The 24,212-nt window shown below is 41.7% G+C and overlaps 2 protein-coding genes across 2 annotated transcripts; one reads left to right on the top strand and one right to left on the bottom strand.

Moving 5' to 3' along the window:
* Positions 1–2,123: 2,123 nt before the first annotated feature.
* Positions 2,124–11,891, bottom strand: LOC137049883 (gastrula zinc finger protein XlCGF57.1-like). The gene is made up of 3 exons (XM_067428633.1): positions 11,847–11,891; positions 9,007–9,140; positions 2,124–3,529 (listed from the first exon to the last, which is right to left on the bottom strand). The coding sequence occupies exons 2-3, from the start codon at positions 9,077–9,079 to the stop codon at positions 2,523–2,525; spliced, it is 1,080 nt and encodes a 359-aa protein (XP_067284734.1). The 5' UTR covers positions 9,080–9,140; positions 11,847–11,891; the 3' UTR covers positions 2,124–2,522.
* Positions 11,892–16,172: 4,281 nt separating this feature from the next.
* LOC137049888 (complement C1q-like protein 4) lies at positions 16,173–19,476 on the top strand. The gene is made up of 4 exons (XM_067428638.1): positions 16,173–16,455; positions 18,341–18,394; positions 18,478–18,609; positions 18,784–19,476. The coding sequence occupies exons 1-4, from the start codon at positions 16,386–16,388 to the stop codon at positions 19,089–19,091; spliced, it is 564 nt and encodes a 187-aa protein (XP_067284739.1). The 5' UTR covers positions 16,173–16,385; the 3' UTR covers positions 19,092–19,476.
* The last annotated feature ends 4,736 nt before the right edge of the window (positions 19,477–24,212 follow it).

Genomic DNA, 24,212 nt, shown 5'->3' with positions numbered 1-24,212 from the left:
CTCCATCTTTAGTACACCTGACCACATTAAGTATGCCATTTAGTAGTGTAAGACTTGGAATATTAAAGTGCAAATTAACACCAGACCTTGTGGATTTGCTACAGTTACAATTAAACCCCATATAATGGTAAAAACCAGGCAGATATTGGTATGATGCAAGCAACACAGCTACAACTAATCAAATTGACAATGGTGTTAGATTTATTGTCCTCAATATGTTTTAGCATTTTAGCTAATAATTTAAGTTCACACAGACTCTCTTTCTAAATCGTTTAATACTGTCAGTCCCGTCGATGATGTCTTGATGCATCAGTGAACCAAGCCAGTGGCTAAAACAATCAACTTCATGTTGTTTCTGTTAGTAGCATGAAACAAATGGCCAGGTATCATTCAGATCTAGATCGCTGCTGTGAAGGGAGGCTAGTATTGCTTGGGAAACTGTTGAGTGGTTGCATTTATCCATGAATGCGACATCCACAAAAAGAAATATTGGTTTTTAACTCCTGTGATGAAAGAAGGAAAAAAACATTAGGTCTCACATGTAGGTTTAAATGTCCCTTTCATTGAATTTATTAATAATAATTTAAAGGCAACTGTACTGAGGTGCAATGGAAATTGCAATGATCTGTTAGTATTGACTGAACACAACAAAAATAATAAGGTGGTACATCAGGTAATGCATTCACACATTTCTATAGTAACTTAGTGTTCACTAACCTACCAATGACGATGTTTAGGATGCTGTAATATCTCATCCACAGCAACAGAGTACTTTTTCCCACAGATCTTTTGTAGCACAGAGGAGATATGTGGCTTGTACACTCGGGGTAGGTGAAGTTGGTGAAGGCTGCTTAGATTTTCAGGTAGGGCTCCTCCCTGTTTGCAGTGCTTCTTTAGAATTAGACACAGTTTTGTCATCTTTTCCAAAGGGATGTCAGCCTCAGCACACATAGCGACAAAATCCTCAACAAACTCTTTCCTTGAGTCCAAACACTTGAATGCAGTTGCAGTAATGCACATCTCTAGGGACGTGTTGGCCTGGCTAGCTTTATCATTGCACTTCTCCTTGTTCTTCACATGGCTTTTGGATAACAGGTGGTCAGTGCATGTATTTTTGCGCTTCCAGTCAACGGAATGTTGACAAAACATTAAAAAAAAAGTTCACCTGACACAAAAGTCACATGCGAAGTTCTAGGGTCAGTACTGAGAGCTTAGCAAACATTTCTTAACTTTTTCCCCAATGACAGCAGAACTGCTTCCCAATACTTCCATTGGTTTGAAGGGGGAGCTGATTCAGGATGCACTGTGGGAAGGAGGCAAACCGGCAGAGGCAGTGTGATGCTTTGGGCAACACCTTCAGGAGTCTTCAGGCATTGATGGATCAGGGCTGTCAAAAGTGGGACCAACACAATATTAGGTTATAATGTTCTGCCTGATCTGTGTATCTTTAACTGTATTTGAACTCTTATCTTACCAGTTACCAGCCAGGAGCAGGAATTTTGATAATCTTTACAAAACTATCATGGCCCCCAGAATATTTGTTCTATCAATATCTGAATATAGAGCAGGGGTGGAGAACTCCCATCCTCGAGAGCATCAGTCTTGCAGAGTTCAGCTCCAACCCTGATAAAACTCACATGCCTGTAGCTTACTAGTAAAGCCTACAACATACTCCGCAAGAACAGAGAAAAAAAGTTCCCGCTCCCAGGGATTGCAGGTGTCCGAGAACTATTGTATGATTGGTCATACAGTGGGCGTGGTTAATGCGGAGAAACGCAGATGATCAGTACCTGCTTTTCTCCTTAAGTATGGAATGTACTGGAAAGAATGAACTTTGTTCTTGTTCTTGCCACCTCAAGAACTACCTTCCACCTAATTTCTTTGTTCTTGCAGAGTATGTTCCAAACTTAACCCTTCAGACCTTGATTAACTTGTTCAGGTGTGTTTGAATAGGGTTCAAGCAAAACTCTGCAGGTCTGTGGCTTTCGAGGACCAGAGTTCTCCACCCCGATATAGAAATGGATGCATTAAAAACTAATAAAATATTGTCTTAAGTTGGGCCATTTCATTCCAGAGCTGACCAGGCCAAAATTACATATAAAACAGTTTGCAATAAACAAAAGTGGTGTCAGACTCTTTACTTTACCAACCAGGCAAACAATATTGAAGGGGTAATCCAATCTAATATCAGTGTCAGAAAAAAGGGAAAGGGGTCAAATATAGCAACAAAGTTCCTCAGAAAAAAACAATATTCACAGTCTAATACTCTTAACACATTCAAACTCTCCTAACACAATCACACAAACTGCACTATACAATCAAAATTCTCCCTGCTCAAAACATAAGATCTTTCTGAGGAGGAAGTGATGATGTGCTTTTTAAAGTACTGTGCACCAATCAGAGCATAGCATCAATCAGCCAGCAGGAACCAATCAGATGAGGTTCCTATACAGATGCTCACAAAACAACAAATATAACAAAACACAAACCATGGAGTCGTAAAATGTCACAGAGGAAAACGTCTATTTCTTTCCAGAATGAGTTTGTAAATGTCGTTTCAGCTCTGTGTGATATGTGAAACTCTTCTCACACTGAACACACTTGTACGGCTTCTCTCCAGTGTGAACTCTTATGTGAATCTTAAGGTTTCCTTTCGTCATGCAGCTCTTTCCACACTGAGGGCAAGTGAAAGGCTTCTCTCCGGTGTGAATTCTCATGTGATTCTCCAGGTTTGCTGTGTGTGTGAAACTCTTTCCACACTGATGGCATATTAAACAGTTCCCTCCTGAGTGAGTCCTCGTGTGATGATTGAGGTTTTCTTTATATCTGAAGCTCTTTCCACACTGATCACAAACAAACGGCTTCTCTCCAGTGTGAACTCTCATGTGGGCAGTAAGTTTTTTTTTCTGCTTAAAACTCTTTCCACACTGAGGGCAGGTGTAAGGCTTCTCTCCGGTGTGAACTCTCATGTGAGTTGTAAGATTTCCTTTTAGTGAGAAGCTCTTCCCACACTGTTGGCAGGTGTGAGGCTTTTCTCCAGTGTGAACTCTCATGTGAATTTTAAGATTTTCTTTACGTGAGAAACTCTTCTCACATTGTTTGCAGGTGTATGGCTTCTCTCCAGTGTGAACTCTCAAGTGACCATTAAGGGCATTTTTCTGTGTGAACCTCTTTCCACACTGAGGGCATATAAACGCCCTCTCTCCACCATGGATTCTAATGTGAATTTTAAGATTTCCTTTTAGTGAGAAGCTCTTTCCACATAGTTTGCAGGTGTGAGGCTTTTTTCTACAGTGTGTATTCATGTGGACTTCAAGGCTTTCTTTTCGACTGAAACTCTTTCCACATTGTTTGCAGGTGTAAGGCTTCTCTCCGGTATGAACTCTCATCTGGAGGTCTCCAGTTTCTGTTTTATGAGTCTGTGAGTAACTAGATTTCTCCCCTGTCATGAAATCATGACATTTCTCATACTGATCTTTCTCTTCTATTTCATTCAGTTCTTGAATCTCTTCTTTCAGCTCCATCATGTCTAGGGTAAAAAGAAACAAAAAAAAAAAAAAAACAGTTAACACCATTTAGGCATGTAAAACATCAAATCCAACAACGTGTATTCTAGATCCTATACCCACTAAACAACTCAATCTGTAACTTGTAATCTCATAACCAAATACTTTCAAGCTGGCAGTTATCAAAGCCCTTATATAAACCCACAGTAGAGCACTGGATAAGGATCCCATGCTTTCCAACACAAATCTAGCAGGAGCAGGCCATTTTACCTTTGCTGCTGGAGTGGGAGGTCAAAAATATACTGCAGGTCCCAGGACTTAACAAGAAGAATGGGGTCAACAAATGTTCCGAAAACATTCAAGTGGGTTGCCTTTCGAAAGGATTCCTTGGAGGGCGCTATGGAAAATACCTCCAGCATGACCAGTGTCTAAAGCAAGTCTAAAGTCTAAACATGATAATGAACTTGACATTGGTCTTCATCCCCATGGGTGTGACCATGAGTATAAAAGAGCACCTGTGGACTACGTCATCCACTTTCTTTTCTTTAGGATACCTGTCATTTTGAACGTGTCTAAGGCAATAATATGGCTTAATAAGTTGTTAATAAGGCTTTGTCTCTACCACCTAAGCTGCTGCATGTTACATCTCTCGTTAATGGTGGAGCATATAGGGCAGCGGATCCGGCTGATCTCCTGAATGACCAGATGCTGCCCCCTGAGCTGATAAAGTAGCTTCACTGCACCACGGATTTGACTCTCCGCACCACCAAACAAACTGCGATCAGTCGATCTATGCCGGCCATGGTGGCTACGGAGAGACATCTTTGGGTGAAACTGGCTGACATCTGGGAGAAAGAAAAAAAACGTTCTGCTCTGCAATATTTTGCCTTCTGAACTTTTTGGTTCATCTGTGGAGGTGAAGAAGTTTAGTTGTTGAGAAGTTTAATGAGGTGAAAGCACACTCAGTAGCTTTTAAGACCTTTATACCAGATCTGCGCCTCAAGCCACAAAGGGGGCTGGCCCGCCAGAGTAAAGCCGCTGAGTGCTCCAGGGTCTCAGAGGCTGAATAACATCTGCCATCCATCCAGACTGAATTTTAATACCATCATCTTCCCTATTGATGGTTCGGCACAGGCGGTTGGTCTGTCTGGCACTTGTAGGTTTGCTAAGTTGTTAGGCTCTCTCTAAAGCCTCTTTAGTAGCTGTCCTTCATGTTAGCTAGACTTTTCACTTTAGAGAGTTGTCATGCTGATACCTCCATCGCCAAGCTCTCTGTGAGCCTCCTTGGCTACTGCAAGCGTATCTTTTAGAGGCCTCAACTCCCTAGAGCTCTTCTAGGATAGCGATTGTAAGTGGTAGGCTCTCAGTGAGTCTCCTTGGCTACTGCAAGCATACCTTTTAGAGGCCTCTACCTCCTAGAGCTCCTCTAGGATAGTGATTGTGAGTGGTAGGCTCTCTGTGAGCCTCCTAGGCTACTGCAAGCGTACCTTTTAGAGGCCTCTACTCCCTAGAATGTATCTTTTAGAGGCCTCTAGCCCCTAGAGCTCCTCTAGAATAGTGATTGTGAGTGGTAGGCTCTCTGTGAGCCTCCTTGGCTACTGCGAGTGTATCTTTTAGAGGCCTCTACTCCCTAGAGCTCTTCTAGGATAGCGATTGTAAGTGGTAGGCTCTCTGTGAGCCCCCTTGGCTACTGCGAGTGTATCTTTTAGAGGCCTCTACCTCCTAGAGCTCCTCTAGGATAGTGATTGTGAGTGGTAGGCTCTCTGTGAGCCTCCTTGGCTACTGCAAGCGTACCTTTTAGAGGCCTCTACTCCCTAGAGCTCTTCTAGGATAGCGATTGTGAGTGGTAGGTTCTCTGTGAGCCCCCTTAGCTACTGCGAATGTATCTTTTAGAGGCCTCTAGCCCCTAGAGCTCTTCTAGGATAGCGATTGTAAATGGTAGGTTCTCTGTGAGCCCCCTTAGCTACTGCGAATGTATCTTTTAGAGGCCTCTACTCCCTAGAGCTCTTCTAGGATAGCGATTGTGAGTGGTAGGCTCTCTGTGAGCCCCCTTGGCTACTGCAAGCGTATCTTTTAGAGGCCTCTACTCCCTAGAGCTCTTCTAGGATAGCGATTGTGAGTGGTAGGTTCTCTGTGAGCCCCCTTAGCTACTGCGAATGTATCTTTTAGAGGCCTCTAGCCCCTAGAGCTCCTCTAGAATAGTGATTGTGAGTGGTAGGCTCTCTGTGAGCCTCCTTGGCTACTGCAAGCGTATCTTTTAGAGGCCTCTACTCCGTAGAGCTCTTCTAGGATAGCGATTGTGAGTGGTAGGCTCTCTGTGAGCCCCCTTGGCTACTGCGAGCGTATCTTTTTAAAGCCTCTACTCCCTAGAGCTCCTCTAGGATAGTGATTGTGAGTGGTAGGCTCTCTGTGAGCCTCCTTTGCTACTGCGAACATATCTTTTTGAGGCCTCTACTGCAAACAGCTCTGCTATGATAGCAATTGTTAATGGTAGGTTCTCTGTGAGCCTACTTGCAAGATGTCCTGAGCTTAAAGCATTGTAGACTGCTGACCCCAATGTGGAATAGGCCTCATCTTATTATGAGAGTCGTCATACGGAGGCCTCCAATGTATTGAGCTATGCCTGCTTATACACTCCCACGGCCCACTCTTTTGCAACTGGTTGGCAGCCTTGACCGACTTGACACTGCGTTCACACCAAATGCGAATTGAGCGTCAAAATCGCGTCTACCGCATCTAGTTTGACGTGTGAACAGTTTGAATCCATTCGCGCGTCCGCAGCTAATTGAATGCGTGTAGAAATTGAGCATTTGAAGCGAAAGACGTGCGTTAAAGCCGCTCCAAGTGAAATATATTAAGCATTAACAGCCACACATGTGGTTCAGCCAACGCACTACCTTGATTATCTTCACTGCATGTATATTTAAATAAAACATAAAGTTATGAAACTTCACTTAGCCCTCAGTCAAAATGATTTGGTAGGCAACAATATATTAATTGGACCAAAGATTGCCCATTAGATGTACAAAAGGCGAAGTATATGTCATGTTTAACCTCTAGACATCCGAGCCAGCGGCAAACACCAGAAGGACTGGCCGAGGAAAGGCTGCTCTCGCCGGGGTTAACGAGCGCTGAGCGCCCGGAGATTGCCTGGATCTCACAACTCCAAAAATGCAAGTGTTCTTTTTAAATAGGCACTGTCTTTAAAGGTAAACCACATATTTTAGCTTTAAACAACTACATTATCAACTGAAAAGCATTAAAACTACATTTAGTGACAAAATATCAGTATTTTTTTAATTATATGCAGGGTTTATCACGTCACTTTACCACGTGACAGCAGCAAGCAGGCTCCTCATTGGTTAACACAGCGCGAATTGACGCCAAAGTTTTAAAAATTTAACTCAGGCGTAGACGCGAATTCGCTTCAAACGCGTGAATGCACAAAAAGCACCACTCGCGCAAGACGCTCCATTCGCTTCAAATTTGCGTTAGACGCGCGAATGAGGCAGAATCGCTCCGCAGGACCTCCAGACGCGCGTCAACGCGCCTTTCCATTTACTTCACATGGAAATCATTCGCCTCAGATGCTCTATTCGCGTTTGGTGTGAACGTACCTTTATAAAGTCTGTCTTATGTCTAAAGGATATCTTTATAAAAATTTTATATTTTTCAGACATTCATCTCATTATACCCCAAATGGATTCTTACTCTACAACAATAATCAGACTGGGATACAGTCATATATCATATATATATATTAGATTTAGTCTGAGGCCTTTCTGTCCTTTGAATGTAAGTGTATGCCCACTTGCTGTCCACTTCCAGAATGTAATGAAAACATCATCAAAGTAGTCCATATGAGAGATCAGTTGGTTAGTTAGACTCTTTTGAAGCGTCGACAATACATTTTCGTCCAAAAATAACAAAAAATACTAAAATATTTATTTAATACAAAAACTTAATATGGGTTTGGTGCACAGAGAGATTAAAAAGTACCCCATGTGTATTGACTAAGTCCTAAACTAAGTCTAATACTGGTTGCTAATATAACGGATTAAGTTCAGACGTGTGCCAATGTGGTCTCATACAAATCAAGAGTTCAGTCTTTTTACTCTATTATCTAGCAAGTTTATTCTCCTCCAATACATTTTTTAGAGGCAATATCTTAACTCATAATACATAACCAAACAACAAACCCTATTGTTCACCATTAAGGTAAGACACAACATGACAGTCGAAAACTGTTTGCTTCCCAATCAGCAACACCTGTTTCTGAATTTCCTCCAAGTTAAATGACATACCCGGGCTGACCTGAGATCAGCTGAGCAAAGCACATACCTAGTGCCCCCTAGTGGCATATGACAGAATTACATATAATAAATATGGCTCTTACACCATGTGTAAAATGAAATACTCTGCTGGATCGTTAATGCTGTGAGCATAATTTTCTGCTTGAGGTCCTGGACATCTTGTTCAGATTCGTGGCATCATGGATTCAATCAAATAAATAGAAATATTATAATGGGCCATGTTTGGACCTTCCAACAGTACAGTGATCCAAAAACAAACATTAAAATCAATACACAAATGGGTCACCAAGCACAAAACCTAGCATCTGCCATAGCCATCCTTGCCCTGAACCCTGTAGAAAATGAGTGGCTGATCTGTGAATCTGAATGGTCTCTGATCCATGGACTCTTTTTTCTCTAGGCTTGGTTGTGTTTATGGGGCGCAGTGTAACATGTCTTAATAGTTTTTTTTTCTTTTTTCTTAAACACTGTTTTTTTCTTCTATCCTCCCTTTATTCCACACCGCTGTCTGTGCTTTGAACGGCTCATTTGTTTCCTGCTTCTATGAAGCCCCTCCCTCTGAAAAACACAATGGTCTTAAATTGGTCAGATGGCCAAATGTAGTTTCCTGTATTTTTATTGGCTGAAGTGCCAAGCACAGGTTAAGGCCACGCCCCTTCCCATTACGGGCAGAAGTCACATCTGCGGAGACTAGCGAGGGTTTATGATGTCACCAACCCAAGCTTGTTGTAGTCCAAACCGGCCATTTTTGTAGGCAATAAACTGCCATAACTTTAAAAGACAATATCTCCGTTTGCAGTGAACTTTCAGCGCTGTAACTTTGCAGAGACTGTTTATGCTCAAGCAGCATTACACACAAACTAAAGTTACACAAGTGAAATCTCATGCAACCACCCCTTTAAATGGATAGTAGCACATGAGATTTAACCACTCAAATAGGGAATGTCCCGGGTTTCCATTTCAGAAACCTGGTCATCTTAATTTAGTCTGTCTCAGTTTGATCATGTGATCCCAGATGGACTGATGAGGTTGAGTCCAGATCTCCATGTGGAGCATATCGGCTGATGAATGACAAAACTGATATTTCCAAATGGTACACTACAGCGAAAGTTGGCTTAAAACCATTTTAGGGGTTATACAAACACATTAAACAGAGATAAAGAGAAGCAACTGAGAATGAAGCGCACCTGTTTGTTCCTCAGTATCTTCACGTTCTTCAATCTTCACATCTTCGCTCTCCTCTTTAATAAACGCATTCATCGCGATCTTTATAATAGTGTGTCACGGGGATCTCAGGAGTTCTTCTGTGTGTTTGGACTTTCTGTCATGGTTAAAGAGCATATTGCAGGTTAGAGACTCCAGTGAGTCAGTGTATAGAAAAATAATGTAGGACCTAGAATTTCTTTAAAATATACTTGTAAATACGCTAATAAGGCTTTTTGAGTCGTTTTTGTGTGAAAATTTTACTTCCGCATCTAAAAATGCGCAAACCGGAAGTGACATAACGTGAGGGAGTGCCGTGACTTTCAACCATAGGAAAACAATGGATCGCAATGGCAGTTCGGACGCTGAGGAAATTATAAATGTTTATTAATACTCATATGGCAGACCACAGCCATGCAATTATGACACACAATAAGGGACAGGCCAGGATTAGACAGAACAACGATCAGAGGAGAGGATTTGAGTTGTTGTGTGAGGAGAAACAGTGGAAAACAGAGCAGGTGAGAGAGTCGGCTCATAACATTATACGCTAACACTGTGCTCAGATTACAACACTTCGCAGATAATTATCATGTATCAGGCAATCGCAAAGCTGCTATTGGTCATCTAGGAGTATTGATACCAATAACAGAAACTAATAATAAGTTCAGACCATCTGGCTTAAGTCACACTCGCCGTCCACATTAGATGTTAAAGCCGGGCGCGGGGCGTAACGTTACCCGGTGCTGGTTGTGCTGACATATGAGCTCGCTGCTCGCAGACGATGTTTTTCCCTCGCGTGGACATTGTGGATGCTCGTATGGTCGTGGCTCGCAGCATGTGAGGAAAAACACGACGAGCCGAGCACGTTTCTCGCACCTCCCTCTCTCACGATATTTTTTAAACATACAAAATCAAAAAAAAATCGGGAGTCGGCTTGATTTTCACCAGCATGGCTGTCCCCTATTGCCAAATCATGCACAACAATGTCACAGGCTAGATGTATGAGTATTATTATGCTATAGCTCAGTTGCTGCAACCATTACAGTGCCTTTTTACACACACACACACACACACACACACACCATGACACACACACACATACATACGCACATGCGCCCTCACTCCCTCTCTGGTTGTTTCTGTTGAAAAGGCTGCTGTTCTATGCTTTTCAACAAATCATTTGCACACAAGTAATGTTTTCTATCTAAAGCTAGCAGCAACATTGAGTCTCTGGTTTGAGTCTCCAGTCTCTGTTTAACGCGAACGCGAACGTTCGCGTGCGTGTGTATGTTCGCCCGGATCGCCTCAGTTACGGTGCTCAGTTCACGCGGTTTCTCCGAGCTGATCGTCTGACGGATCCGCGACCGGCCGTCACACTCCGCCGCGGCCGAGCCACAGACAGTATAACGTGTTATTGTGATCCTTTATTCACTCATTCTGTGTTATGGGTTTATTTTGTGCCGATTCACCGTCGATATTGTGGGGATGTATGACGTTTTGAGTATGTATTTGAGTGAACGATGTATATACGCTTGAATAAAATGCACATTATCAGCACATAATTCCTGACTTTTTTTTTTAAAGTGTGAGACTATGCATGTGTGTTTATGTTACCTACATACTTTGTATTAATCAATGTTGAAATTGATTAATGTAAAAACAATAGCCAAGAAGCATTGCGTGTGAGTATTTAATCATTTATCCTTTAACTACATGAGTATTGCAATGTTAAACTTCATCATATCGCTGATAATCCGCGGTGTAAAGTGAACACACACACACACACCACCGCGTGTGTCAAAGCAGACGCAGAAGTGAAGTACCGTCTCTTCACCTGCACAAAACGCCACAATGCAGCTTTTCTAACTTTTTTTTTTTTAGGAAACCTGTGGACTCAATGTCCTGACAGGCTGGACACTATCATTTTCCATGACAATGATAAATTTAAATAGAAAAACTACCGAAAATACACTGATTACTACAGAATACCAACCTATTCTGCACTGAGCCAATGCAGAGCTTGGCAAACGACTCCCTCTCGTGACGTAATATGACGCGATGTTGAAAAAAACAGCGGTTTTACAAACAGCTAACGAAATGGCCACTTTATCTGCTAAATTTGTGCTCTTATGTCTTTTAAAAACATTTTAAATCCTGCATTACCTTTTCATATGGCATTTTCATACAAGGTTATATGTTTATCTCAAAAAAAATTTAACCTGCAATATGCTCTTTAAAATGAGAATATTCAACAGGATCCACACTTTTCATTACTTTATAATCAGTTTTTTATAATCAGTCCCACATGGACTTAAATGACCTGACGACACATTCATAAAGGTACACGTATTATATTTACTTCACAATATAGGGAGCGAAATGAGACGAGATTACATTAGTATAATTAAAAGTAATAATAGCAGTTAATAGTTTTTGATTGGCCTGTTTAGCTGAGCAATAGAACAAACAAAACAAGCTCTAAAACCGATAAAATAACACATTTTTGATATTTAATCTTATCAGATGATTAAGGCCGAGTTTGTGTTGTATTTCCATTGTTCTGACCAGCAGGTGTCACCAGAGTGTGGCGAGTCAAAAGATTCGAATCAGTGAATCATTCTGAGATCAAAAGCTTCGTTTCTCCCATTACTACTCAAAAAACGCGTTCAATGCTGTTATGAATACACTTTACTCATTAAAAACTGTTCATAACTGTTAATGCATACATTACAGTGATACATTAATGAATTAACTCATGTCACCGTTCTCTATATAATCGTCTGAAAGGACTAAACATATTTAAACACTTAAAAACACAAACCTTTCTTCAGCAGAATCACAGATAGGAGCGTGGCGCAGCCTTATGACGTCATGACGCAACACCAAAATAAAAGTCCCGTTCAAAATAAAAGACATTCACACACAGAAAACTCATTCAAATTATGATACAGGATTGAATTAAAGGGTAAATCACATATTCCCAACGCTATCCTTCTCATGATGAATATATCCATCTTATTCTAGCTCAGTTTTTTCACAGAATGTAAATAAAATCACGTTTCATCTTTGTTGATTGCATTATATTAAAATGGCCATGAAAGATTACTCTGATGAAGGGTATAAAACAACTGCTTTTGACTGTCTGAGTGAAAAACTTAATTTTAAAATGGTTAAAATCACTTCTAAATGGCAATGGAACCTGGAATCATACAGAATATCATACAGTCAACAGAATATATAAGAGTCCATGAAAATCATAAAAAAAGCACATTGGTACATCACATTTTAATTGCCGGAACATGCGATGTGAAGGGTAGTAGTATTTTTTTATGGTCTATGGTAGTAGCCCATGGTGTATTAAGGAAGCACACAGTAAACATGAGTGTGTTGCTGGAGTGACACGTTCCTCGTGCCTGCTCAGTGATTGGTTCGCTGTGCCGCTGCTCACCGCTCACGGCCAAACATTCACTGCTAAAATGCGCGACGAAGAGGATCCGAAGAGGGATAAAAAAGGTTCGTAGCAGAAATCATCTTTTTGGGACTATTTTGGCTACATAAAGGAGGATGTTGAACAAAAAGTGGTAACGTTACTTTGCATGGAGTGTCTTGTGGCCACAAAACAAGAAAACACCACCAATTTGTCTGATCACTTAAAACGGCACCACAAAGATCTTTACGACGAATACAAAGCAGGGCTCGACATGAACGCTTGTCCGGGACATGTGGGTGTTTTGAAGGGACAAGTGAAAGAGAATTTTACTTGCCTGACGGACAAGAGCCTGATTAAAACAAAAAATAACTAGCCAATCACCAAAATGCAAGAATGTTTGTGCATTTATTTAGTGTAAGTGGCGATCGATTGTGGATAATATATACTGAACTGATGATAATAAGGTCGCACTGTTCACGCTCATGCAGCCTCTCGAGGAGAAATCACAACACTAGAGCGTTTTCCTGAAGACCATCACGACTGAAAATGACACTGATTTTATATGACAGCTCCATAAACAACTAATTAACATTCACTTAAAGTCACTTACATTTTAGATGCAATATTTAGTGTTTTTGTTCTATTTCAGCAGTGAAAATCGTTCACAGCAGACCCGTAACACGTCTCACTCACAGCAACAAGTGTGAACGATTCAGCGTTCAAATGAATCGTTTGAATGAACGACTCAGTGACTCACTCATTCAGACGGTCACCTGCTGCCACCTACTGGAGGTTTAGTTTCATGTTTGCACATACTTTCCAACATTTCTTTTTGTCACTTGTAATGAAGCTTGCTTATTAGTGAAATTATTAATATCACGGAATGGTAATTATTGACTTTAGCCTGGATTGATGGCTCTCAATATCACAATATACAGTCCCTGACAAAAGTCTTGTTGCTTCTGTACAAATTGACCTAAAGTGCCGCTGAAATATATTTCTAATCAAGATTTTTTTACAAGAAATGGCTCATATTAATCCCACCAGCTTTTGTGATAATGTTTCAGTGAAAAACTAAACTTTCAAAAAGTATTCTAATATTCACAGCTTGGTAAAGCCCATTGAGTCAATTTTTGCAAAGACATAAGTGTTGTCACCTTGTCATATGATCTTCACCTGTTACTAATAATGGATCAATTAGGTCTCAAGTGTGTATAAAAAGAACCCCAGTACACTAGACCTTTACATCAACTGCAACTAGACCTCTGCAAACATGCCTAAGATTCACCCAGAGACTAAAGTTTTGATTATCAAGAGGCTGAAGACCAGATCCACTGCTGATGTGGCAGACACCTTCAATGTGTCTCAGCGTCAAGTACAGAGGATAAAAAAAAGATTTGAAGAGACTGGAGACGTTTTTAACAAGCTCAGGTCAGGCAGACCTCACAAGACAACTGCTCGAGAGGACCGTTTGTTGGCTCGAAAATCCAAGGCCAGCCCATTTTCCACTGCAGCAGAGCTCCACGAGACCTGGTCACCTGAAGTCCCTGTGTCAACCAGAACAGTTTGTTGGATTCTGTCTCGAAATGGCCTCCATGGTCGAATCAGTGCCCAGAAGCCAGCACTAAACAAAAGACAATTGAAAAACCGTGTGGCATTTGCCAAGGCCCACAGCCCGCTAAAAGGATGGACGCTGGAAAAGTGGCAGAAGGTGGATTTTTCAGATGAATCTTCTGTTGAATTACACCACAGTCGCCGCAAATATTGCAGGAGACCTACTGGAGCCAGAATGGATCCAAGATTCACCCAGAAAACAGTGAAGTTTGTTGGCGGAAAAATCATGGTCTGGGGTTACATCCAGTATGGGGGTGTGCGAGAGATCTGCAGGGTGGAAGGCAACATCAATAGTCTAAAATACCAAGAAATCTTAGCTACCTCTTATATTCCCAACCATAAAAGAGGCCAAATTCTGCAGCAGGACGGTGCTCCATCGCATACTTCCATCTCCACATCAAAGTTCCTCAAGGCGAAGAAGATCAAGATGCTCCAGGATTGGCCAGCCCAGTCACCAGACATGAACATCATTGAGCATATGTGGGGTAGGATGAAAGAGGACGCATGGAAGACGAAACCAAAGAATATTGATGAACTCTGGGAGGCATGCAAGACTGCTTTCTTAGCTATTCCTGATGACTTCATCAATAAATTGTATGAATCCTTGCCAAACCGCATGGATGCAGTCCTTCAAGCTCATGGAAGTCATACAAGATATTACATTTGGATCTCACAGCACCACAACTTAATTTGCTGACATATTTTTGTATTTGCAGTAAATTTGTTCCATTTCTGTATAGGCGACAAAACTTTTGTCTTGCCAAAATTTGACCTTTCTGTCTCGATTAAATGATAAATATTTTTTCTGTGAACATTATTTATTTCAGTGCATTAAACATCATTTGGGAGGGTTTTTGCTTTTCATATGAGCTATTTCTAACACCAATGAATTAATTAAAAGTCAGGTTAATATCAGGTATTTCTAGAAAATAGATAAGCGACAAGACTTTTGTCAGGGACTGTATATCGTTGGGGAAAAAAATATCGCAATGTAATTTTTTTCCAATATCGTGCAGGCCTACTTTCCACAGTAATAGGTTTAGAACATGTTGGATCATCACATATTGCCTTACTTCTGTAAAGTTGCACAACAGACTGCATTGTAAAAGATGCTGTACAGATGAATTGAAATTAAATTGTAATATAAAGGGCTTTCGATTGAAGTATACATTTAAAATAGCTTGTGTTTATTCTGTTATTATTATTTTTGGGGTTTTTGGTCATGTGTTTCCTCAGTCCATTGTCCGTTCTTGTCTATGCCACGTGGAGTTGTTATTCTATTATTTCCCGTTTGTAGATTATAATAAATACAAAGGTCTCTCATGACTCAAGATAGGCTGATAAGATCTGAAATCTGATAACAATCACATCAGTATCTCTAAATGTGGCAGCTTTTCCAGTAGCAGCTTTCAGAAATCAACATCTTTACTCCATATCTCTGTGCATATTGTGTGGTGTGCTTATTGATACATGTGTTTATGCAGCAGCAAGTGGTATATTATGTCATCGCTGTGATATGTCGTCATACATAGATAAAATTTGTGTTTTTAGCTTGCTTCAACATATTTAGTGGAATAACTCTAATGCTGTGTACACACCGAACGCAAATACAGCTTCAAATTCACATCTAGTTGTGTCTAGTTGGAGGATTGAACATTTTGAATCCCATTGATAAATAAATTGAGCGTTTGCAGCTAAATAGACGCGCTTTCGAAGCGAAAGGGGAAATTGCTAGGTGGTTGTCTGTTCCAAAAATGTACGCTTATGACTGGTTTTGTGGTCACATATGCACACCTGCCAATCCAGCAGCTTGTTTTCTTACTCAACATGACGTGCATATGAAGGACAGAACCTTGAGAAAGTAATAATTAACATGGGTAAAAACAAAGCAACACATTGTGAATAGAGTTAAACATCTACTGAACCTGGAACAACCCTTTATTTATGATTGACAATGAACTTTACCTTTTTATCTGAAGCAATAGACCATGAGAGACTGAGAGCAAGAGCTGGACGCAAACATCAGTGAAGAATGAAGGGTTTAGTGTGTATACTTCTGCTTTTGGAAACCTTCGCGTTTGTCGTCCAACAGCAGGTCAATGGAGGACTCGGTAAGAAAGAGATCAGTCAACAGCTCAGCTCAGCTCTGATGACGGGATACAGAATCCACCTCAAACAGACACTTTGAGGGCTGTAGCTTCATCTGACAGTCAACAACACTGCCATCTGTGCTTCCCTGACATCCACGCAGCATTGAGAGAACTGACCGCCACGGTCACAGAGCAGAGAGCAAACATCAGAGCTTTAGAGACGCGAATGAGCGATGCCGAGAAAGCTGCGGAGCAACAGACGTTCATCCTGGAAGAGCTGAGCAAGAAAAATGATGGTACCTCACCAAAACACTCAATCTTTCATCCTCAGAGTAAAACAGCAATGCATAGTGTAACATTTATTGTGTTATCTCTTGGGAGTGCAACAGGACACATAATCGTACCACAAATTTTTAGTACATGTCTTTTGATACTCGTGTATGTAACCCCTTCTGTTCGGACTGGGACTCAAACCCGGGTCCGCAGGCATAAGAGTCGGATGCTCTAACAAGGAGACTAAAGGCTGCAACCTCAGAGGAGGGAGGTTTACACTCACACAGCAACTACTAGCTGGTCTCCGTTACATGTACATGACCAACATAGTGTTAGTTTTACCAACATTAAACACCAATAATCACAAAGGGACGTTAATAATAATCAGTCTCACCTTTCAGTTTTGGTTCCTTGCCACCGTCACCTTTGGCTTGGCTCGCTCAGTTGGGGACACTAAAATTATGATCTAAGTTATTCAAATAAATATACAAATAAAATGTATGAATTAGATCTTATTTAATTCTATAAACTATAATACTGATCTGCCAACATTGTCGCTATATGATAAATTAAAATAAGCTGATAACATCATTATTATTATTCTTCTTCCACTCTTGAGTCTATGGCAGCCCATATAACCGCTAGCAGGAAATGATTAAATTTGGCACATAGATAGAGGACAGTCCACACATTCAACATAGCAAATTTGGATTCTCTATCTCAATCCCTCTAGCACCACCATTTTGTGCGGCAGCCATTTTGAATTTTGTCTCCAAAAAAATCTATATTTTACGAATGCCATGTGAGACAAAATTTACAAAAATGCCATTAACTTTTGATTCAATTTGCCTATTGTAATGAAACGGTCTTAATATATTCATTGGCTCATGGCAAGAACTACTTTTTTGAACTCGTTTCGAACGTTTGTTCAGTTTTTCATCGAAATTAAATCGTATTATCTTCAGACAGTGCAAACAGATAGATTTTGTGTCGATAGACGAAACTGTTTTTCAAATACCTCAGCAACGAAGTTGAGGCATGATGCCAAAATGATAGGGGTAGATTCGGTTAACAACGATTCGATTCGTATCGCGATTTAAGGTTAACAACGATTCAGTGACTTGAAATCAATTCAGAAAGTTTTTAGCCAAAAATTTAAATCAGTGTGACTGTTTTATTTCAACCGAATCGAATCATTGTTAAACCGAATCCTTACATCCCTACAAAATGACTCTTGATGCTCTATCTCTGCGATGCATTGACATATTGACAGCAAACTTTGCCTGTGTCATTGCCACCTAAATCTGACTACACCACATCAATTTGGTCACAGCATCACCTATTGGTCAAAAGTGATAACCCATTAAAGAGGGGTGTAATGATTCGGTTTAACAATTTAAGGACGATATTGGTTCATTTAGAACGATATGATCCGAAACGATTCAGTGACTTGAAATCGATTCAGTAACTTTTTAGCCAAAAATTTTAATCAGTGTGACTGTTTTATTTCAGTCGAATCGAATCGTTGTTAAAACGAATCGTTACACCCCTACCATTAAATCATTATAATTGACTGTACTGATAATGCTATTTTTCCTAAAATGATATTAATAGTTCTTCAATGGCTCATTATTGCAGTTGGTTATCATCTTTTTTTGTGCTTGGCCCCAATAATGACGGCTATATTTCAAATTGAATTTATACAATTACAGAGACTCATTTTTTTGCAGTAAACAACTGTTTAATATAAAAAAATTAGCAATTGTATGTTGTTTTCACCTCCCTGCTATATCGAACTGAACTTCAAAACTCGTACCTACGTAGCGAACCGTCAGTTTTGTGTACTGTTACAACCCTGTTTAATAAGCATTATAAATGTCATTGAACACAATCTTTGTTCCTTCACAGAAATGTCCAGTCTTACTCAGAGTCAAGTGGAAGAGTTGAGAAAGGAAAATAGAGGTGAAACCATGTGAGGTTAAATTCAGTGTCTGTACATTCTCAGTGTAATATATCACAATATTGCTTATGTTTTTCATGAACAGACAGAGAGATAGCTTTTTCAGCTTCACTGATGCTATCTAACAGTGGAGATATTGGTCCTTTTACCACTGAAATCACACTAACCTACAGGAACGTCTTCACTAACATAGGGAACGCCTACAACCCAGTTACAGGTGATTATCAATCATAAACCTCAGTAATGAGAACCCTTCTGCTCCGTTCAGACCTCTCTACAGTTATGTAATGTGAATAAGACAATTCAATGATCTTTAAATACTATAACACTGTGCTTGGAAATCAAGCAATCATACAGGACACCGCTGAATTCTTTTTCTTATTTGCTTAAGGTATATTCACAGCCCCACTGAAAGGAGCATATGTCTTCAAATTCTCTGTCTATGCTCATGGTAGTCAAGCAAATCCATCAACTGCCTCCATCATGAAGAATGGACAGCAGGTGGTTAAGGCATATGCTCATCAGGCTCAGGGTGCGTTAAACTCCTCGAAAGGGGTTGTGTTGCTCCTGGAGGTTGGAGATGTCGTCTATGTAAGACTTTGGCCCAACAGCAGGATTCAGGATAACGGGAATAATCACAACACTTTCACTGGATACATACTGTTACCTGTATTAATGAGAAAGAATGTGTTAGTGTAATAGATGATCCTCATAAGCTCTAAGCTGTCTGTACATGAAGCAAGGAGACAGCATGAGCACGGAGCAAACCCTCGCCGTGGCTGTGATGCATCGCAGACGTGTGCAGTGTGAATACGGGGAAAGTGATCTGACCCACAAAGATAAAAAAGATCAAAAGTGTGGCTACATTTCACCAGCCTTGATGCCAGCAGGGCGCAATGCAATATTCAGGACAAGATAACCACTACTAAGACCGACAACACAGCAAATCTGAAGCCCTTGATAGTGCACAGAATAAACTAAAGAGCAGAAAGAACTGCGTCACATAAATGAACCGAAACTCAGGACATACTTTCCCCAGAGACATGAGAAATAGGCCTATGGAAAGCTTGAAATATCTGTTTAAACAAACCAATTCGAAAACAAATACTTTGATCCGTGATCCATATGAAAGGTGCATTTCCCTCTATAGGCGCTCACAATGAGTCGGCATCATCAATTTCCTCTTTGCAAACAACACAGACTCCAAAAATCATCCAGGAGCCTGTATCGAAGTCAAGGTATCTGTGTTTATTGTGTGAGAGATTAATATTTAATTTGATCTTGTACTGAAACCAATATGTATTAAAATGTCTCAATGTAGACGTTGGTGAGCTTAATATGTACGTTTACCCTATTTGCAACAAGCATGTTGCTGTAGGTAAATTTAAATTCATGTATGGCATCTGTATGGGGAAGCTCACACCCCTAGCGGCAGCAAAATCTGGGAAACAACGTTTTCCACATGATACAACACAATGGAGAAACTTTGGGTATATCATATTTCAAATATTTCCACATGTTGAAATGGGTTTTAACATGTTGGATCATCCTGTTACCACATCACACATACTGTGCATTTTAAGCCCCACCTTAGTGGTTTCATTTATGTGTGCAACAAGGTTGAATGTAAAGCATTTAACCTTAATGTGCATCTAAATATGAGGGCACCTTTTTATTTTATTTTTTATTTATATATTTATTGTCTAGCACAATACACATACGATTGAGCACTGCCTTCTGTCTTGCTGGCTCCTCTATTGTATTTGTGTTGTTCCTAAAATAGCAAAATGCCTCTGAGGCATTAATACATTAATCAAATGTTTAAAGAACACAGAAGAAGTCTGGCAGTTTGCTTTTGGGTTGTATCTGGATTCGGTCCAACCTTATATTAGGTGGCCTTAACTACCATTTACATACATTAAAATATAAGTACAATGTACTTTTTTGTTCATATTGTATTGCAAAACACTTTTGGTGACATTGAGACTCATTTTCTGTCATTTACGCTGGAAATGTCTAACAATCCATGTTTTCACTGTTAAAAAAATAGAGGGCGCTATTATACATCTTCTGAAGGAGTACTGAATCTCCTGATTCAAAAGCACAACTGAAGAATCGAAGTGACGGAATAAGTGAAGGAAGCTTATACTTATAGATTTTATTCAAAACAATAATAAACATTGCTTGATTTATTGATTTATTTATTATTTTTTTGGAGCTCTTACGGTGTTGTGGAGTTAAACAAGGATAATATATTGAAAAAGGGACAAACAAACATCTGTTCAAATGCACATTTCTTTATTTCAAAGAGACTTTCTGGGTCAAAGGTTTTTTCTCTTATAAAAATGCAGATGCAAGTTCAGACATATTTGCAGTTGTGCAACAACCTACTATCCCCAGGCTTCTTTCTGAGATGTTGTCTCAGTTTACAACTGTTCCCCTAGTTCCCCTGCAATACTACATGAGTACTGCTTCGTTCGTCTTAACATTTTCTCAGATTCTGATGTCTTTATACAATCACGCAGTGAAACTGCACATCGATTGGTTTGTAAAGTTAAAGAAAATGGACCAAACATGGTGCGGTAAGTGTGAGCCGATGTTGAGCGAGACCGCTCGAGCCCGCCAAAAGGGAGATTCTGGCTATAAAAGTGGCCGTTTCACCATGGCAAATCAATTAATTCTCCTTCAGCGGCGAAGATTACATCTCTTTGTTGGAACTTGGATTGAAACTGCCTTTACCTGCAAGCAGCTGGACTCGCCGCTGATCTTCACGCCTTTTTTGGCACAAGGAAAAAACAGCGGGGAAGAGGATCTCAGCGCTCAGACAAAGGAAGAGGTCCCCCTGTCCATTTCTTTAATCAAACCAATGACAGCATGACCCCGCCCCCTTGCTGTCTTTGGAGCCAATCGACACCAGAGCATCTACTGACTCTGTGCTGTCTAAAGCAGCCGAACAGCTCTGATTAGAGTGGTCGATGTGTAACAGGGTTTAAATAATGCTAGTTAAATTCATGCACAAATTGGAAAAACTTGCCATTGGCTGCTGCATCACTTGTATGCATGTACATTATATCGAGGGGCAGTGCTACATATTCGCCAGCAGTTTTGCAATGGTTCGCTGCTGGTCCGCTGCTTTCATCATTGCTCTGTCTTAATAACTAGGTTTGAGGGCACAATGAGCTGAAAAAAATGTTGTGTGCCCTACTCAACCCGCCCTCACTCTTCTACCACTCATGGTCTTCACTTCCATTGGCGGTGCTGGGCAGAAAGGCTATGAAAAGCTACCTCCACTGGATGGAGCTGAGGCCGCACATCTGTGCCCGCCGCTATTGGATGGAAAACCAAGGCCGCTCACCCAAGCCTTGTCGCACCACCTCGGCCATCTATGGACGTGCTTACACCCCGGCTGGTCAGGCAGCTTCTGCTTTACACTCGATGGCAGTTGTTCTCCAGGTGTATCATGCGAAGCTGTTCAAGAATTGGGAATAATCAGGGAGCTGTACAGCACCACGGATCTGGCGCTGTGGTTAGACCACCCTCACAAAGGCCTTGCCCAGTTTTCCTTCCACCCGGTTCAGTTCGAGATGCCTTCCCAAAAAAGTGTGTTTGTTGTCCACACAGCCTGTTCAAATGCCCTATTTGGGAGCCGCTGTTATAGTGAGAATAAAAATCAAACACACTTAAAAAGAGAGCAAATTTCCTCTACCACCACACACATGCACCACAGTCCCTCACAGCGACTTAGTGCCTGTATCAATTCAGCCCCTCGCCACACGGGCCGAGGCCTGGCAGGCCATCCCTGTAGTGTCAGCCTGGGCTCTGAACATAATAAAACATGGATGTGTACTCCAATTCGCTCAAAGACCCCCGTTAATCAGTGGCGCAGTCGAAACCTCTGTGGAAAGCAAGGATGCACGTCCTGCATTCCGAGGTAAACATCATGCTGGTGGAAGGAGCCATAGAAGTGGTTCCCCCAGCAGTGAGAGAGTCAGGCTTTTACAGCAGGTACTTCCTCGTCCCCAAAAGGAATGGCGGTCTCTGACCCATCCTCGATCTTAGACATCTGAACAAGGCCCTGATAAAGCACTCGTTCAGAATGATCACTCTGAACCAGATCTTCCCACAAATATAATTCGGTGATGCTTACTTTCACATCCAGATAGACCCCATCACAGGCAGTATATGAGATTCGCCTTTAAGGGAATTGGCATATCAATATACTGTTTTGCCATTCGGCCTGTCCCTGGCCCCCCGCACTTTCACAAAGTGCATGGATGCGGCTCTCTCCTCTCTGAGACAGATGGGTGCAGTGCATGTATCTAGATGGATAGTAGATGCAATAGCTCTTGCATACTTTACCTTGGGCCTTCAATGTCCCTTAGAAGTAAGAGCACACTCCACAAGAGGCATGGCCTCTGTTTCCATTGATGACATCTGTGCGGCGGCCTGCTGGGCTGCACCGTCCACATTTGTTAGATTTTATAATTTTAGAGGTCTCTGCGTTTCAATCTCCGGTCCTTTGTGCATAAACCTACTGCATTCGTATCATATATACAGTGGGGCAAAAAAGTATTTAGTCAGCCACCAACTGTGTAAGTTCAGAAAATCTTACAGAAACGGAATCTTACAGAACAGAAATCGTCCCCGGTTACGACTGTAACCTTAGTTCCCTGAGAACAGGGAAGGAGACGCTGCGTCAGCTGACGCTACGGGGAACGCCTCCAGCGTGACCGGTGTCTGAACTACTATCAAATCATGGCAATCCTACTGACTGGCGACAGACTATGATGTCATCAAGGTGCGACCAGGAAGTATATAAGGGCGCCTTGCCAACATGACACTAGCTTCTTCGTCTGAAGGGACTGTTTGGCAGGCAGGCCTTGAAGCATGGCAACCTGACGCAGCGTCTCATTCCCTGTTCTCAGGGAACTAAGGTTACAGTCGTAACCGGGGACGTTCCCTTTCGAAAGGGAACTCAAGCTGCGTCAGCTGACGCTATGGGGAACGATATACCCACGCCGCCATGCTGAGGGGAGTGCATGCCCCTTACTAGCAGTGACAACTGCCTGGACAAGAGTTCGAAAGGAAAGTCTAAACCTCTCCCCGGAACTCAGAGACGGGAATCCTGGAGAGCAGTACTCAGCATAGTGCTTCTTACCCTTGCCAGCGAGGGAAGTCTCTTCTGCTCGATCCTAGGATCTACTGAACACATATATTACAGGGGTGCTCAGGAGGCCGGACAGGCCTACGGGCTGATCTAACCAGGAGGCCCCGAGGGTGGCCTGACCTTCTGATCAGACTCAGGCTGCCGTAAGCTCGCAGACAACCCTCAGTGAGGGGAGCTCTTAAGCCTGCCTGGTAGGTAAACCATGCTGTAAGCTGGCAGGTCCGTGTCCTGAAGGGACCACGCAGCAGAAACGGCGTCTCGTCATGCTAGGGCATGAGCCCACCCTCGGGTATTGCCGGCTAAGGCCGGGACCCAACAGTGGGCAACCACTAGCTGTCAGCATAAAGCCAGTTATGTGTTTCCATCCAAGGGACTCATTCCCCCCCAGGGAGGCCTGAAGGAGCCTCTACCTGGCACCGTTGAGGCTAGCTGTTAAAGGCCACAAGGAGGTGGCTTTACTGGTCCCCTCAGGGAGGCCCATGAGGCCATCAACACCAGAAGCCACCCATGCTAGCTGTGCGAGTGTCCAAACAGTGGAGTTCGCCCTCAGAAAGCCTTGCAGCAAGGCCTGCTAATGGCTAGCTTGTCACCGAGACCGGATCCGGGAATCCCTTCCCAGGGAGGCCCAGAGGGGCCTACCACCTGACAGCACA

This window comes from Pseudorasbora parva, chromosome 20 (assembly GCF_024679245.1).
Source record: "Pseudorasbora parva isolate DD20220531a chromosome 20, ASM2467924v1, whole genome shotgun sequence".
Taxonomy (NCBI): Eukaryota; Metazoa; Chordata; class Actinopteri; order Cypriniformes; family Gobionidae; genus Pseudorasbora; species Pseudorasbora parva.
Note: the sequence above shows the minus strand (reverse complement) of the source record. Positions and strands in the feature narration are given on the sequence as shown.